Source organism: Oryctolagus cuniculus, chromosome 16 (genome assembly GCF_051225735.1).
Source record: "Oryctolagus cuniculus isolate XC-2025 breed Fujian yellow rabbit chromosome 16, ASM5122573v1, whole genome shotgun sequence".
NCBI classification, from domain to species: domain Eukaryota; kingdom Metazoa; phylum Chordata; class Mammalia; order Lagomorpha; family Leporidae; genus Oryctolagus; species Oryctolagus cuniculus.
In genome coordinates, this window is record NC_142882.1 from 22,728,829 (window position 1) to 22,744,218 (window position 15,390).

Consider the following 15,390-nt stretch of genomic DNA (forward strand, 5'->3'; position numbering starts at 1 on the left):
GGCCGGGGCGCATGCGCCTGAAGGAGGGGCGGTGGACGCCGTCGCGGAGGAGCTCGTGTCGCGCATGCGCGGGGCGGGGCCCGGCACTGCGCGGGAAAGAGGCGGAGCTCGAGCAGGTGTGAGGGACGCTGAGGGCCCCGGGTTCGAGGCGTCTTGCGACCACACGCGGGCTCTGGCTTCTCTTGAGCTAGCGGGTCCCCGCTTTCGGGGTCCGGGGTAGTGTTAGTGTGTGTGGTGGGGGGACCGGTCACCACCAGCCGGGGGCCACAGCGCCCAGGCCTCGGCCGACCGGAACTCGGTGACAGTCGCCTTGGCCTTTTTGGAAACACAGATAGTTTAATTATCCACCAGCAGATCCAGGTGGCCCAGGTCGGCCGGGGCTGGCCCGCTCCCTCCAAGTCCTTGGGAGAGCCGCTGGGGGGCCCCTGCAGTGTCCCCAAGTGACCTGGAAGGTCACTTTCTGGGACGCCTTCAGGGACCAACCCCGGATGCCCCTGCCTGGAGCGAGGGGCTGGAGCCAGAGCCCCCACCCCTACCCCACGGCCTCGGGGCCGCTCCCCTGTGCAGTGGGGGGGTGGTCGCGCCCAGGGGTCCCCCTCCGAGCCCTGCTGGGGCTGAAGCGACCCCCTTGGGGAGCAGGCTCGGATGGGGGTGGGGACCACTGGCTGCAGAGCCGGGGCCGGGCCGGCTTCTAACTGGGGCCGTTGTTCGCAGATTTCTCACGGGAGACATAAGATGACTAAGAGGAAGAAGCTCCGGACCTCAGGTACTTTGTCCATTCAAGCTCAAAGCTGCCCGGCTTTTGGGTCTTTTTTCCAGGCCCTCAGCCACACCCTGGGCGGGGGGGGGGGATCCAGCTCAGCTCGCCCCCCCCCCCGGTGTTGTCAGCGATTGGTGCACCCCCCCCACACTTAGCAGAGAAGTACAAAGGCCACTTCTGCGTGGCTCACAGATGTAGGGGGAGGGGGGATGCTCGCCGGTCTCCCCCCCACACGCGGGACAGGGCAGATGACCAGCAGATGGGAAATGCCTCGTGCAGATGTGAGCATCAGGCGCCGAGAGCCGCGGGGGTGGCCGTGACCTTGGCGAGAAAGGCCCGGGGCCACCCACGGGCAGCTCCTCTTGGCGGAAGCCGCACCCGCTCAGCAGACGTCGGCTAGGAGGGGACCAAGGAAGAAGGTTCTGGAAGGTCCTGGAACATGCTGAGAGCCCCGCCCCCACCCCCGTCCCCGTTGTCTCCCGGTGGCTTTGGTGCTGGACACGGAGTTCCGCCTCGTTGGGGTCTGAAGTCCCGCGGGGGAACAGATCCCGGGCAGAAAACACGAGGCTGTTTGCCCCCCCCCCCGATTTTTTTTTTTTTTAATATTTTTCATTTCGTACAAACGTCCATGGAGTGAGCCAGGCAGCCTGGGTTTGGGGGTTGTGGGGGAACCGGAGAAACAAAGCTGCTGCATTTTTGTCTTGCCTGGCAGAGCCCAGGGCAGGGATGGGGTTCGTGGGGGAACCCCCACCAGGGAAGTTTCTGGGGTGAACACCTCGGGGATGGGGGCAGGGTAAAAGCCCGCTGCTCCCTGCTTCCGAGTTGGATCCCAACTTACACACACACACACACAGCAACTAGCACAGAGCTCCAACTCGAGTCATTTCTTCACTGAATCATTTCTTCATTGAATGCATGATTAGGTTGGGGGCCCGCTTTGGGGGGGGGATCTCCAAAGCCAACCCATGACCACTGGCACTTTCTGTGCGAGGGCGTTTGCTTTGGTCACCAAGTAGACACCCATCAACACCTTGGCTGGGCAAGGAAGGGCAGGCGCTGTGGCGTAGCGGGTAAAGCCGCCACCTGCAGTGCCGGCATCCCATATGGACACCGGTTCGAGTCCCGGCTGCTCCTCTCCTGATCCAGCTCCCTGCTATGGCCTGGGAAGGAAGGCAGCTGATACTGGCCCAAGTGCTTGGGCCCTGCACCCGCGTGGAGACCCGGATGGAGCTCCTGGCTTCAGCCTGGCCCAGCCCCTGGCTGTGGCAGCCATTTGGGGAGTGAACCAGCAGGTGGAAGTCCTCTCTCTCTCTCTCTCTCTCTTTTCCTTTTCTAGTAGATGAACATAAGTAAACTTTTTAAAACTATTTATTTCGAAAATCAGAGTTACAGAGGGAGAGAGAGAGATTTTTCATCCACTGGTTCACTCCCCAGATAGCCGAAACAGTCAGCGCTGGGCCAGACCAAAGCCAGGAGCTCCATCCGGGTCTCCCATGTGGGTGGCAGAAGGACTTGGGCCATCTTCCACTGCTTTCCCAGGCCATAGCAGGGAGCTGGATCGGAAGTGGAGCAGCCGGGACTCGAACCGGCGCCCACGTGGGATGCAGCGGCTTCACCCGCTATGCCACTCTTGAATCCCATGTCCCTGTAAGCTTGCGGGCCCTGAACAGGGTTGCTGCCCACCTCTCGCTCACCAGGAGAGCCGCAGAACGGGTCCCGTGCCCTGGCCGCTCGCCCGCCCGCCCGCTTCGGGCACAGCAGCGGCCCTGCTCGATTTGCTCTTTGTCCTCGGCTGCGCAGGCTCCCAGCGTCTCCCTCTGTCTGCCCCCAGGAGGAGCCCTCTGTCCTCCGAGAGCCCCCAAGGACCCAAGGCTGGGAGAGTCTGACGGGGGCTCCCAGAGTCCCACGCTCCGCTGCTGGCAGCACCTGGAGGAGTCGGAGAGCAGATCGGGACCCAGTTCCTCTCCGGAGCACAGCCAGGAGCAGCCAGGGCAGGCCGGGCCCAGGTAGGTGGCTCCGTGAACCCCTTCCTGTCGGCCCCCAGCAGCCGGGGGACGGGGAGGGACTCAGGGCAGGGGGCCACCATGCCTGCCCCACGCTGCGCCTCCCACACCTGCCCAGGGCCCGTCCGCGTCGGAGCCATGGACAAGGTTCAAGGTTACTGAGAGCAGCTCGATCCTGTGCTGGACAAATCCTCCTCCGTCTCCTCATCCCTGTGAGGAACCTGTCGGAGAATATTGAGGTAGCAGTCGAGTGTTGTCAGAAGTCAGGGTGCTTCTGGCCTCCTTTTCTTTTTCTTTTCTTTTTTCTTTTTTTTTTTTTTTTTTTTTTTTTTGACAGGCAGAGTGGAAGTGAGAGAGAGAGAGAGAGAGAGAAAGGTCTTCCTTTGCCGTTGGTTCACCCTCCAATGGCCGCCATGGCCGGCGCGCTGCGGCCGGCGTACTGCGCTGATCCGAAGCCAGGAGCCAGGTGCTTCTCCTGGTCTCCCATGGGGTGCAGGGCCCAAGCACTTGGGCCATCCTCCACTGCACTCCCTGGACACGGCAGAGAGCTGGCCTGGAAGAGGGGCAACCGGGACAGAATCCGGCGCCCCGACCGGGACTAGAACCCGGTGTGCCGACGCCACTAGGTGGAGGATTAGCCTAGTGAGCCGCAGTGTCGGCCCTCTGTCTGCTCTTTCTAAAGACTGATTTCTTTATTTGAAAGTTGAGCTACACAGAGAGGGAGAGGCAGAGAGAGAGAGAGAGAGAGAGAGAGGGAGAGGTCTTCCACCTACTGGTTCACTCCCCAATTGGCTGCAATGGCCAGAGGTGTGCCGATCTGAAGCCAGGAGCCAGGGTCTCCCACGTGGGTGCAGGGGCCCAAGACCTTGGGCCATCTTCCGCTGCTTTCCCAGGCCATAGCAGGGAGCTGGATCGGAAGTGGAGCAGCCGGAACTCGAACCGGCACCCACATGGAATGCTGGCACCGCAGGCAGTGGATTTAGCTGCTACGCCACAGCGCCAGCCCCCTAAAATCTCTAGTGTAACTCATTTCAATCTCGAGACCCTAAAAGCTGTCTTCGAGGTTTTCCGTCACATTCCAGGAACGGGGTAGTCTCCACCCACCTCACAACCCCGGGGTGGCCCAGGCCCTCCTGCAGGGGCCACCCAGACAGGTCAGGAAGTGTCCCTGGGCCATCACCCTTTGCTGCATTTTTTTTTTTTTTGACAGGCAGAGTGGAAGTGAGAGAGAGAGAGAGAGAGAGAGAAAGGTCTTCCTTTGCCGTTGGTTCACCCTCCAATGGCCGCCGCGGCTGGCGCGCTGCGGCCGGCGCACCGCGCTGATCCGATGGCAGGAGCCAGGAGCCAGGTGCTTTTCCTGGTCTCCCATGGGGTGCAGGGCCCAAGCACCTGGGCCATCCTCCACTGCACTCCCTGGCCACAGCAGAGGGCTGGCCTGGAAGAGGGGCAACCGGGACAGAATCCGGCGCCCCGACCGGGACTAGAACCCGGTGTGCCGGCGCCGCTAGGCGGAGGATTAGCCTAGTGAGCCGCGGCGCCGGCCTCTTTGCTGCATTTTAACACCAGAATCCCTGTCCTGGTGGGAGCTTAGGCCTTATTTATCATTCATGCAACCTATGTTGGGGCATGTTTCTTTAAAAGAAAAAAAAAAGATTGTATTTATCTGAAAAGCAGAGTGACAGAGAGAAAGAGAGATTGTCCATTTGTTGGTTCACTCCCCAAAAGGCCACAACACCTGGGGCCAGGAGCCAGGATCTCCATCCGGGTCTCCCACGTGAGTGCAAGGGCCAAGCACTTGGGCCATCCTCCACTGCTTTCTCAGGTGTATGAGCAGGGAGCTGAATGGGAAGTGGAGCAGCCGGGACTCGAACCGATGCCCGTATGGGATGTGGGTGTCCCAAGCGGGGACTTAACCCAGGTGCCACCACGCTGGCCTTTGTGCATAGCTCTGAAGTCTGCCTGTGTGAGCTCCACCCACCTATGTGTGATGACAAGTCCCGCTCACGCCCTCACCCCCCCCCCCCAAAACGGAAGATGGCCCGGGGCCCTGCTTAGGGCACTTCTTTGAGTGACAGCCCCTCCTGGCCAGTCTCTTAAGACCCGCCAGGAAGCAGGCCCGGCATTTTGGGAGGGCGGCACGCCGTCCATCCGTCCGTCCGTCCGTCAATCCATCACGCCCCCCGTAAAAGCAGGTGTCCCTGGGCGCCGCTTTTGTTTAGGAATTGGTTTTCCGTTCGTCCGGCTGGCGGGCTGACCCTTGGTCAGTGTCTCCCCAGCTTGGTCTTTCTCCATTCAGCTCCCAAGATGTGGACACAGGAGCCGCCTGCAGGCTCCCGGGGCCGCCGGAGAAGGAGCCGCCTCTGTTTCCTCTCTCGCAGGTGCGTAGCCCTGCGCCTGCTGCAGGCACCCGGCCTCCCCTCCCCGGGGCTCAAGTTCCGCCTCTCTGCTGGAGGGGGGAGGGCAGGGCCGGGGGACCAGAGGCCCCAGGCCTGGAGGGCGAAGGCTGCAGGGAAGCGGCCGGTTTGACGGTAGCTTTGTTTCTCCAGCACGCACAGAACGCAGCTGGGAGATTCGTCCCCCAGTTTGCAAAACCCAGGAAGACAGCGACGCTGAGGAAAGCGGAAAGCGGAGACGAGGCCGCTGGAAGCAGTGGGACCCCCAGCCCGGTAAGGCCGGGAAGGCCCTGTCCACTTCCAGGCCCGGCCTCCCCCAGGGGGCAGGGGTGGGGGGGGAGCCCTGCTCTGCACCCCTCGTGCCCAGCGCACTGAGCTACAGACGTGAGCATGAGCAGCCCCCCTGCAGATGCCATGGGGGTGGGGGCTCAGCCTCAGAGCTGGCGGAGGAGGACACCCAGGCAGGGCCTGAGGCAGCAGCAGGGTGGGCCTGGAGCCCACCAGGGGTTGATAGCGGAGAGCCAGGGGCCCAGGGACAGCACTGGCCAGAGGCGGCCAGGTTCTGACGTTGCTGAAGGCAGCACTGACGGGCTGGGCATAAGGGGAGGGGAGTGGGGTGGACTCCAGGGCCTGCGACCTGAGTGGCTGGAGACATGGCGACTCGGGGCAGGCCCAGGAGCCCGTGTCACCTTGGAGGTGACCGCCAGGTGCCAGGATCACAGGCCTCTGGGGCCAGGGCCAGAGCCAGGGAGTTCAGGCCTGAGCTGCTGGGAAGATGGCCCTGCCCCTCCCCAAGGGACAGCGTCCCCCCCACCCGCCGTGTCCCGGCCACGCCTCCTCTCCCAGCCCCACCTCCCGTTCTTCCCACCACCCTCTCTGGCCATTTCCTACCTGCAGTGACAGTGATTTTCTTTATCTCCATCTCCGTGTATGTGTGTGTGTGTGCGAGTGTGTGTGTGTCTGTGACACTCTGCTTTTCAAAGAGATAATAATGCTTATATTTGCTTGAGAGCCAGAGAGAGTGTCCATCTGCTGGTTCACTCCCCAAATGCCTGTAGTGGGGAAGTAGGGGCCAGGCGCTCCATCCAGGCCTCCCAGGTGGGTGGCAGGGACCCAGCATGCCCTGCGGCCTTCCCAGGGTACGCGGGAGCAGGGAGCCGGCGTGGGGCATGGACGTGGGTACTGAGCAGGCGTCTTTAACCACCAGGCTAAATGCCGGTGGTTTGTGTCCCTGATCTGCCTGGGTGCCCCTGGTGTTGGCCGGGAGACATCCCCCGTGGAAAGAGAGGCCAACCGCAGCATTGGCACCCAACCATCTTCCAGTGCCCCGAGCCGTGCAGCGCCTGAGTCAGTGGACCAGTGGTGACGGCCAATCACCCCTGGGTGCTGGTGCCGAGTCCTCCTCTCCCCACAGGAAGCTCCATCACCGTCGGAGCCCAGCGCCCGGCAGGCGGAGTTGCTGCAGGAGACCCAGGGCCTGGGACACCAGACAGAGTCAGACAGCGCCTGCCCAGGGTACAGCGGCCGGGACCCTGCGGCCAGCAGCAAGGACACCCTGCCCTCGGCCTCTGGGGGAGAGGGGGCGTGGCCCTGTGTCTCAGAGAGGGCCAGCCAGGACCCTGGGGCCCACACGGAGGGTGATGAAAGCAGCCAGGAGACAAAGAGGCCTTGGGTCCCAGTGAGTTGCGGGCAGGAAGGCCCCCTGCTGGGCAGTGAGGCTGCAGGGAGGGGGGCAGAGGCAGGAGCCCCCCAGGAGGGCGGCACCCAAGGGGGAGCAGGGGTGGAGCTGCCCCAGGGGCCCCAGGAGGAAGAAGACGCGACCGCAGGCACCCCAGTGTCAGCTCCTGCCGTGGGCCCCCCTTGGGGACCGGGCCCTGGCAATCAAGGGGAGACAGCCAGTGGGCCAGGCAGCCCGGGGAGCTCCTCCCCAGGAGCCCACGTTGCCACAGAGCCCCCAGCGCCAGAACAGAGGGCCCTGCAGGCGGCCGGCGTGGACGGGCAGGCCGCCCCCAGCTCTGCAGCCTCTCCCGGCGGGACAGCCCCTGACGGAGGCCACAGCCCGGCCCCGCTGGGCCACACGCCGCTGGCCGGGGACAGCCCAGGGGGCAGAGAGCAAGCAGGGCCGGAAGACACCGGCGACAGCCCCGCGGGTGCCCCGGGGAACAGAGAGCCCGCCGTGGGTGCTGCGGGTTCTGGCCACGCAGCCCTGCAAACAAGTCCAGATGTCGCTCAGAGACAAGGGCCTGGCCCCCAGCCACCAGACCTCGAGGGGCTCTGTCCATCCCTCGGAGCCTCTGCTCTGCCTGGGGACAGACTTGCAGCGGCTGACCCCGCCCAGGAGCGCAGGGCTCCCCAGCACCAGCCTGAGGCAGCCTGGGAGGCGGCCTCAGCCACGGAACTCGACTTCCTGCCGGACAGTCAGATCCAGGGCGTGCTGGATTTTGAAGCCCCACCCCAGCAGGTAAGAGCCGCCCACAGGCAGGTGCCACAGGGCAGGTGCCACACCTGACACCCAGAGGGAGCGGGATGAGGACGACACGGGCCTCATGGGGCCGCGTGGACACAGCCCACAAGTCCAGGGCACCAGGCCGCAGCCCTGTCGGCCGTGGGAGTCTTGGTGTCCCGGATGTGTGGCTGTGGGGACCCTCTGTCTTCCTTGTACGGCAGCCCCCACCCCGGGCAGCTTCCCCCACCCTCATCCCCTGTCGCCTTTGGTGCCTGTGCCTGTGCCTGCTCCGAGATCTCCCATGGGACACACAGAGGGTTGAGGAGCAGGAAGGGGGCCCTGCAGCGGCAGGGACCTCACGACTGGCCCTGTAGAGGGGACTTCAGTCCTGACCCAGCAAGGGCCTTGGGGCGGGGGGAGCGCGGATAGAATTCTGTATTCAGATATAGTCAGAGAGCTCCAAGGAGTTCGTGGGAGAAATGTGTTATTAAAAAAAAAATTGCACTTTTCTGTCCGAGATCTCTCATAGCAGAGCCGCTTTGTGAGCCTGGTGTCGGGCCGGCGCGGTGGTGCGGGGGGTTAAGGGGCCGCCTGTCCCACCAGCATCCCACATCCCAGTGCCCGTTCCAGTCCTGCAGCTCGGTTTCTGATCCGGCTTCCTGCTACTGCACCTGGGAAAGCAGGAGTTGGATCAGGAGCTGGGGTCCCTGGCAGCCACGTGGGAGACCAGGAGGCAATTCCTGGCTCCTGGCTTTGGCCTGGCCCAGAACTGGTGGTTTGTTGCCATGTAGGGAGTGAACCAGCAGATGGAAGCGTGCTCTCTCTCTCTCTCTCAAGATTTATTTATGTATTTGAAAGAGTTACACAGAGAGAGGGAGAGAGAGAGAGAGCGCGCTTCTACCTGCTGGTTCACTCCCCAAATGGCCGCAGCAGCCTGAACTGGGCTGATCAGGAGCCAGGAGCTCCATCCGGGTCTCCCAGTTGAGCAGCAGGGCCCAAGCACTTGGGCCGTCACCCGCTGCCTTCCCCGGGAGCTGGATTGGCAGCAAGGCAGCCGGATACCACCACGTACTCTGAAATGGGATGCCAAGGGTCACCAGCAGCAGCTTCACCCAGCCTGCCAGGTGGCAGCCCCGGCCCTGGGGGAGACGGGAGTCTAAGCTCCAGGGCCCTGCAGGTGCAGCCTGGGGGTGGAGGCGGTGCTCTGTCTTCAGCGAGGGTGTGGCAGAGGGGTCGAAGGCCCCAGCTGCAGGTGGCCCAGCTGGGAGGGGAGGCAGGGAGGCGGCCTTGGGGCGGCTCCCGGGTCAGCCTGGCCCCCAGCATCTGTCCAGCAGCGGGCAGATGTGGCCGCCACCCGGTGCGGTTTCCCCTGCCTCCCCCCACCAGCTGCGTCCCTGAGGGTGAGTGTCAGGCCCCGAAGCACCGCGGCCCTTGAAGCTGTTTTGTTTTTTCCTACAACACAGCCCTGAAACATTAGCCGATTTCACTGGCGCAGGGGCTAAAGAAAGAGCCGCTTATGTGTGTGTGTGGGGGGGGGGGCGGGGCTGGGTTTCTCAAGCTAGCAAAATGGGGGCTCCAAGCCACTGCTTGGCGGGAGGGGCGGGGGGGGGGATGTCAGATGCTCCCAGGAGACCAAACTTCGAGAATTTGCTCCAAAAAAGATCAAGAGATGGGAGGAGCCAAGGCGGTCAGACCTGCCCAGCAGCCCCGGCCACTACAAAGCTGACAACACCCGGGCAGGCGTGCTGGGCCCTGACACGGGGCGTTGCCCAGCAAGTCGGGGCGACTCAGCCACCAGCCAGGTTCCCATGGGAAGGTTCCAGAGGCCCCGGGGTGGCGGGAAGGCAGGGGCGCCGGGGGACAGACCCAAAGCTGACCGCGCCCCCCAACCCCCCACCATGGATGGAGCTGGTTTTTCTGCTCCTGGTCAGCTGAAAAGCTGGGCTCTGGGGTCCTCGCCCATCCTACCCCTACCCCACCCCCCAAGCTGTTTTTTTTTAAGCCACAAAATTGGGGCAGGCACGGTGGCCAGCAGGTTAAGCCACCGTTTGCGACACCAGCCTCACCTGTGAACACTGTTCACGTCTCAGCTGCTCCACTTCCCGTCCAGCTCCCCGCGAATGCACCTGGGAAGAGCAGCAGAGGACGGCCCAAGTGCTCGGGCCCCCGCCCCCGACGTGGGAGACCCGGATGGAGTTCTGGGCTCCTGGCTTGGGCCTGGCCCAGTTCCAGCTGTTGGAGCCAGTGAGATGGAAGATGTCTCGCCTCTCTCTTTCTCTCTCTCTCTCTCTCCCTCTCCCTCCATCCCTGTCTGCTTGCTTTTCCGTGTGTGTGCAGGGGAGAGGCGAGGAGGGAGCAGCCTGGGCTCCGTCCTCTCCATGGCGCTTTGCCCCTGCAAGTGTCCCCTGCACTGGACTGGAAGATTCACTCACAGGCCCTGTCCCCTCTTCCCAGGCGTGTCCCGTGGGTCCTTGCTGGCCTGACCCCAGCCCTCTTGCCAACAGAGGCCCTATCACGGTGGCCAGGCCACAGCAGAGGTAGGCGCAGGGTGGGGCGGAAGTGGCCCCCGGGACCCCGGCCCACAGCCCTGTGCGTGGCTTAACAAGGAGGGCGCCAGGGTGGGCCCCGGGCCCCCGCTCCTGGGCTCCACTTTCCTTAAACCTGCCCAGAGAGGGAACTGGCAACCAGCAGGGGGCGTCTCTCCTGGGGGGGAGCCCATGCCCTACGGCCTGTGTGCAAGGGGGTGGTCTCTGGGAAGAAGGTCTGGGGCTTCCCCTGAGGCCCCCCCACCGTGGCAGGTTGGGACCCCACCTAGCAGGGCTACGAAGCACTGGCTGAGACCACCCAAGACCACTCCCCAGCCCTGGCGTTGGGCCAGGGGAGCTGGAGCGACCCTAACCTACCCTTCTCTCTGCCACTTCTCTCCCACCTGACTGCACCCACGGGTGGGTGGGTGGGGTGTGTGTCCATCTGTCAGTCTGTCCCAGTCCCTCCTCCCGCATCCTCCCGGGGCCCTGCCCTCCCCCACTACCCGCACCTGAACACACCCCTGCTCAGGCTAGGGCAGGTTCTGTTTCTGTCTGGGGACTGGAGGAGGGGGTTGGGCTGGCCTCCCCCCTTTGGCTGCCCCTCTACCCAGGCCCTGTTGCCACCGCAACCCCTGTCCCTGGCACCTCCTGTGCCTCGTGGTCCCCCCTGCCGGGCGTTCACCCGAGGCCAGGAGGGTCCCCCGGCTCCCGGCCCAGCCTGCCCTGGGCCTTGGGCCTTCTCTGCAGGCGCTGCCCTGGGCACCCCAGCGCTGAGGCCTGGGGGTGGGGGGTGGGGACCGGGCAGGTGATCGACACCTGCGAGTTGGAGCAGAGACCAGGGGAAGGGGTTGAAATCTGGCCACGATCGGGAAGTGCCCCCCCCCCTCCACGGACTTTCCAGAAGCCGTGCTCCGGGAGGGCCAGGCGGGCCCCTCGTGAGCCAGGGCCCCTCTGCCTCCTCCCGCGCAGGGCGCCCGAGGCCGTCAGCATGGAGGACGCCACGGACACGGTCCGGGGCCTCATCGTCGAGCTCTCCAACCTTAAGTAAGTGCTGGGTCGGGAGGGGGTGGCGACCCCGGGACCCCTCCTCCACGGGCACCCCTGCGAGCCGCGCGTGCCGCCCGTGTCCCCGCCGCAGCCGGCTGATCATGGGCGCCCACCGGGACCTGGACGCCTTCCGGCGGCTGCAGCACAGGAAGACGGCGGCGGCGGGGAGGGGCCCTGGGCCCTACGCCCCCCAGTACCCATGGAGGGGTCTCTAGGCCGCGCGCTTGGGGGTCCGGGGAAGACACCTGCTCTCGCCCGGAAGTCCTGCCGTTTGAGGGCCCAGGTTCCGGAAGGTTCCGACCCCCCAGGAGAAAGGGGCTCCCTTTGTTGGCGGCACCTCCGCCGGGGGGGCGCGTTTTATTCGGGGAATGCCAGCAATAAAGGAGTGTGGAGGGAGGCCTCGGCCCTCGTGGTTTCCCACGGGGGTCCCCCCCAACGCGGGTCCCCCCCTCCCCCGTCTCTAAGCTCAGGGCTGGTCTCCCTGAGGTGCGGCTGGCCCTGAACACGTGTGCACGCGCAGATGGGGGGGCAGTGAGGGCCACCCCACCAAGAACTGAGGCCACGCAGGGCTGGGGGCCAGGCTGGGTGCCGGCACTCCCGGAGTCCAGCCAGGAGGAGGTGGCCCACCACACGGCTGCTGCTGACCCGAACCCGTCCTCGTCCCAAGTCGGTCCACTGGTGCCCCGTCCACCTTGGTCACTGCCAGGCCCCGCACTCCCGGGGCTGCTCCCGCCCCTCACGCTGCAGGCTCCCAACACAGGGTGGGGGGGAGCCGGAGCGGCGGCAGGGGAATGGCTGCCCTGACTCTGAGCACAGGCCCTGGAGGCTGCCAGGGAGCCCTCCTGGTTTCCTCTATCAGCCCCCCAAAGGAGGCCCGACTCCCCCTTTCCAATGCCCAGGGCCCCCAACCTGCCCCACCGCCCACTCGGGGACACCCGGAGAGCTGTGGGCAGGCAGACCGCTGTGCTGGTCACCTCGCTCGTCCTCCAGCTGTCCCCTGCTGCCCCAGCTGGACGATAGGAGGCGGGCAGGGCACGGACACACACACCCCCAGCCGCTCCACTCCTGCCCAAGCCCTCAGCCAACAGGGGTCCGCCTCTGCCCACCCCGCTGCCCAGGGGGCGTCATCATTGTCTCCAGATCCCCCCGAGAGGCGCTGGGTGGTGGCAGCCCCGCCGCGCCGCCTCCATCCCCCCAGCACCCCAGGGCGGACCCAGGACTCAGCCCAGCAAGGCCCCCGGCCACCTTGTCCCAACTCAGGGTCTCAGTCTGCGGCTGACAACGCATTTATTGAGCGCCCACTGCTTGCTCGCCCAGCTCTGGGGAGATGCAGGTCCCCGCGGGGAAGGGTGCGGGGTGCCCAAGGTCAGCTCCGGGCCTGGCCAGGTCCCCGGGGGTGACGTCTTCCAAAGCGCAGCCTCCTGGGTCCCCATCGCTGGCGCAGGCGGCGTTGGCTGTGCTCCTCGGGCGCCGGCCCGCTAGGTAGAGGCGGAGGCCGACGGCGAAGGGCCCGACTTGCCCGCACCTCTGGAGCCTGGGTGGGGAGAGCGAGACGCGGGGCTCAGCCCGGGCAGCGGCCGCGCCTCTGGCGCCACCTAGCGGCGGAGGCGGCGGCGGCTGAGACAGCAACCCCGCGACACATCCTGAGAGCCCCGCGCAAGTCCCGGGACAAAAAGCACGGGGGATCCAGGCTCCAGCGACCCTGCTGCTCCATCGTGGCCGCCTGAACCCTCGGACTTAATGGGGGAGGGGTGGGTCCCGAGACCCTCGGCCTCCGGTGTCTTCCAAGGGGCTCCATCAAACCTCACAGGACGGACAGGCATCCTGTATGGGAGTTCCTTGGGCTCCAGTCCCAGCTCCAGCGCCCTGCTAAGGTGCGCACCCGGGGAGGCAGCAGACGGGGCTCAGGGGCTTCCCCCCCACCCACGCGGGAGACCCGGATGGAGTTCCGGTCCACCTGTCAGACCTGCCCCAGGCCATCCAAGTAGCAAACCCCACGTGGTACAGCAGGTTAAGCACCACAGCCCACAACAGGGCGCCTGGGTCAAGTCCTGGCTGTGTGTGTGTGTGTGTGTGTGTGTGTGTGTGTGTGTGTAAGATTTGTTTACTTGAAAGGCAGAGTGAGGGAGAGGGAGAGGCAGAGAGAGAGAGAGAGAGGTCTTCCATCCGCTGGTTCATTCCCCAGGTGGCTGCAATGGCCAGAGCTGTGCTGATCTGAAGCCAGGAGCTTCTTCCCGGTCTCCCATGCGGGTGCAGGGCCCAAGCACTTGGGTCATCTTCTACTGCTTTCCCAGGCCACAGCAGAGAGCTGGACTGGAAGTGGAGCAGCTGGGGCTGGAACTTTTACAGTTTGCAGCCAGTCAAACCCCAGGCACTTCCTCTCCAGTTTCTCCAGGCCCCAGGGGTGGGGGTGGATCAGAATTTGCATCTGAGGCTGTGTGGGCCTTAAGGAGGCACCCCAAGCTAACTCGCCCGCCCACCATATCCCTTGGCTGGGGAGGGGGCTGGGGAAGAGGGGGCTCGGCAGCCTCCACCCTCCAATGCCCTTGAACCTGAGTCTGACATGCAGGGAGATTGATCCAAGTCCAAGGTCCTTAAAGGCTCTCCAGGCCTGGCCACTGTCTCTGAACCTGGTCCCCGCCCCCTGCACCACACAAGCACACGAAACCATCCCACATCAAGGCCTGAGCCACGCCAACCAGGCCTCCCACAACCTCTGTGAAGCTCCCAGATGCCACTTCCTACAGGAAGCCCTCCCGGACACCCCCACCCCACCGAGACTGGCTTAGGCACTTCTGCCAGACCACATCCCCTCCCCGCCACCGGTTCAGCACCCAACATCCACCCTGCATTTTACGTGACCCTGTCCCATCACTCATCCGACGATGGTCCAGCCACAGAACAGGCACATGAGCCAACGGCCAAGGAAGCCAGGTTTCAGAGAGGCTGAGCAGACGATCTGAGGCCACACAGCTCCCAGTGTGAATGGGAGCCCCGCACACCCCTGTGGTCCACAAACCTCCCAGCCGGCCAGCTCACCTCGTGCCATGGAAAAGCTGGCCTCTCCCCACCCCAGCCCCTGTTGGGCCCAGAGGGGGAGAGTGACTAGCCCAAGTTCACACGGTAAAACCCCAGCGCCCGCCTCCCAACTTCCCTACAAGGTTGCTAGAACCCTCCCATGCCAACCCCACATGCCAGGGGACCCCAGAAGAGCTCACGCAGGAGCCTAGGATGGCGCCCCTGCGCCCACCCCCGCCCTCCAGCCACCTGCCCAGGCACCTCCTCGCCGCTGGTGCTGGTGCTGGCTGCCGCCCAGGTCCTGGGCCTTCGCCTTGTCGGGCCGGAACAGCTTCCTGCCGGCGGAGTTGCGCGTGGTGCAGCTGTACACGGAGGTGTAGCCCTGGCCGGTGAGCGGGCAGAAGCGCCGGGTGTGGGCATGCTCCCGCGTGGCGCCGCACTGCGGGCACACGTAGTCTCGCAGGATAGGACACAGCACCCGGCCGGCCTCGTCTTTGAGCGCGTGGGACTGGTAGATGGCCCGCGACTCCCCATTGTGCTTGCAGAAGGAACACAGGCGCTCGGGGCCGGGTGGCGGGGGCTCGGGGCCGGGCGGCTTCGGATCCTCCGTGGGCTGGGGCTGGGGCTGGGGCTCCAGCTTGGCTTGGGGATCTTCTTCCACACGGAGAGCCCCCACCAGGCGCGCCAAACCCAGGTAATCCGTCCACAGGTCGAAAGTCCCCATGGCTGGATGGTGCAGAGGGCCCTGCCCCGGGGCTGCTGTCTCCCTGGAACCTGGCCCTCTCGATTCAATTCTTCCCTTTAACCTCCAAGGGGCGGAGCAGACAGGAGGAGGCTCCTTGCTGTCATGGGGAGGGGGCTGAGGGGGGCTGCCCCCCCACCAATGCACCTGTTCAGGGAATACACTTAGTGCTGGTGGGAGGAGCTGGGTAGCCAGACACAAACTCCAGGAGGGGCTGCATAACTGCCCTCCTCCAAGCCCCCAGGGCACTGGGGGGGCTGGGGGAGCAGGAGATTCCCCCCTCCTGTTTTTCTGGTACCAAGTTTGCCTCTGTAGCATCACCCAGTGGGTGGTGTGGGAACTCTAAGAGATAGCAACTTAGTAACTTCTCTCTTCCTTTCCCTGGGGCTACAGGAGGAAGGGGAAAGGGCTTGGTTCCTGCCTCTGGGCTCTTTGGGGAGTGGGGGGCCGTGC

General features: G+C 64.8%; 2 protein-coding genes across 6 annotated transcripts; one reads left to right on the forward strand and one right to left on the reverse strand.

Moving 5' to 3' along the window:
• Positions 1 to 11: 11 nt before the first annotated feature.
• Positions 12 to 11,574, forward strand: BRME1 (break repair meiotic recombinase recruitment factor 1). 5 transcript variants are annotated; one of them, XM_070058866.2, is made up of 9 exons: positions 12 to 116; positions 715 to 766; positions 2,592 to 2,766; positions 5,060 to 5,141; positions 5,310 to 5,429; positions 6,571 to 7,617; positions 10,057 to 10,139; positions 11,100 to 11,174; positions 11,269 to 11,574. In XM_070058866.2, the coding sequence occupies exons 1-9, from the start codon at positions 12 to 14 to the stop codon at positions 11,390 to 11,392; spliced, it is 1,863 nt and encodes a 620-aa protein (XP_069914967.1). In that variant the 3' UTR covers positions 11,393 to 11,574. The 5 variants fall into 5 exon arrangements, with proteins under 5 accessions (XP_069914967.1, XP_089172681.1, XP_089172683.1 ...); XM_089316555.1 differs by having other exon boundaries at positions 5,319 to 5,429; XM_089316556.1 differs by having other exon boundaries at positions 66 to 369.
• Positions 11,575 to 12,453: 879 nt separating this feature from the next.
• NANOS3 (nanos C2HC-type zinc finger 3) lies at positions 12,454 to 15,377 on the reverse strand. The gene is made up of 2 exons (XM_089316559.1): positions 14,457 to 15,377; positions 12,454 to 12,711 (listed from the first exon to the last, which is right to left on the reverse strand). Exons 1-2 carry the CDS (start codon positions 15,253 to 15,255, stop codon positions 12,656 to 12,658), a joined length of 855 nt encoding a protein of 284 aa, XP_089172685.1. The 5' UTR covers positions 15,256 to 15,377; the 3' UTR covers positions 12,454 to 12,655.
• Between the last annotated feature and the right edge of the window lie 13 nt (positions 15,378 to 15,390).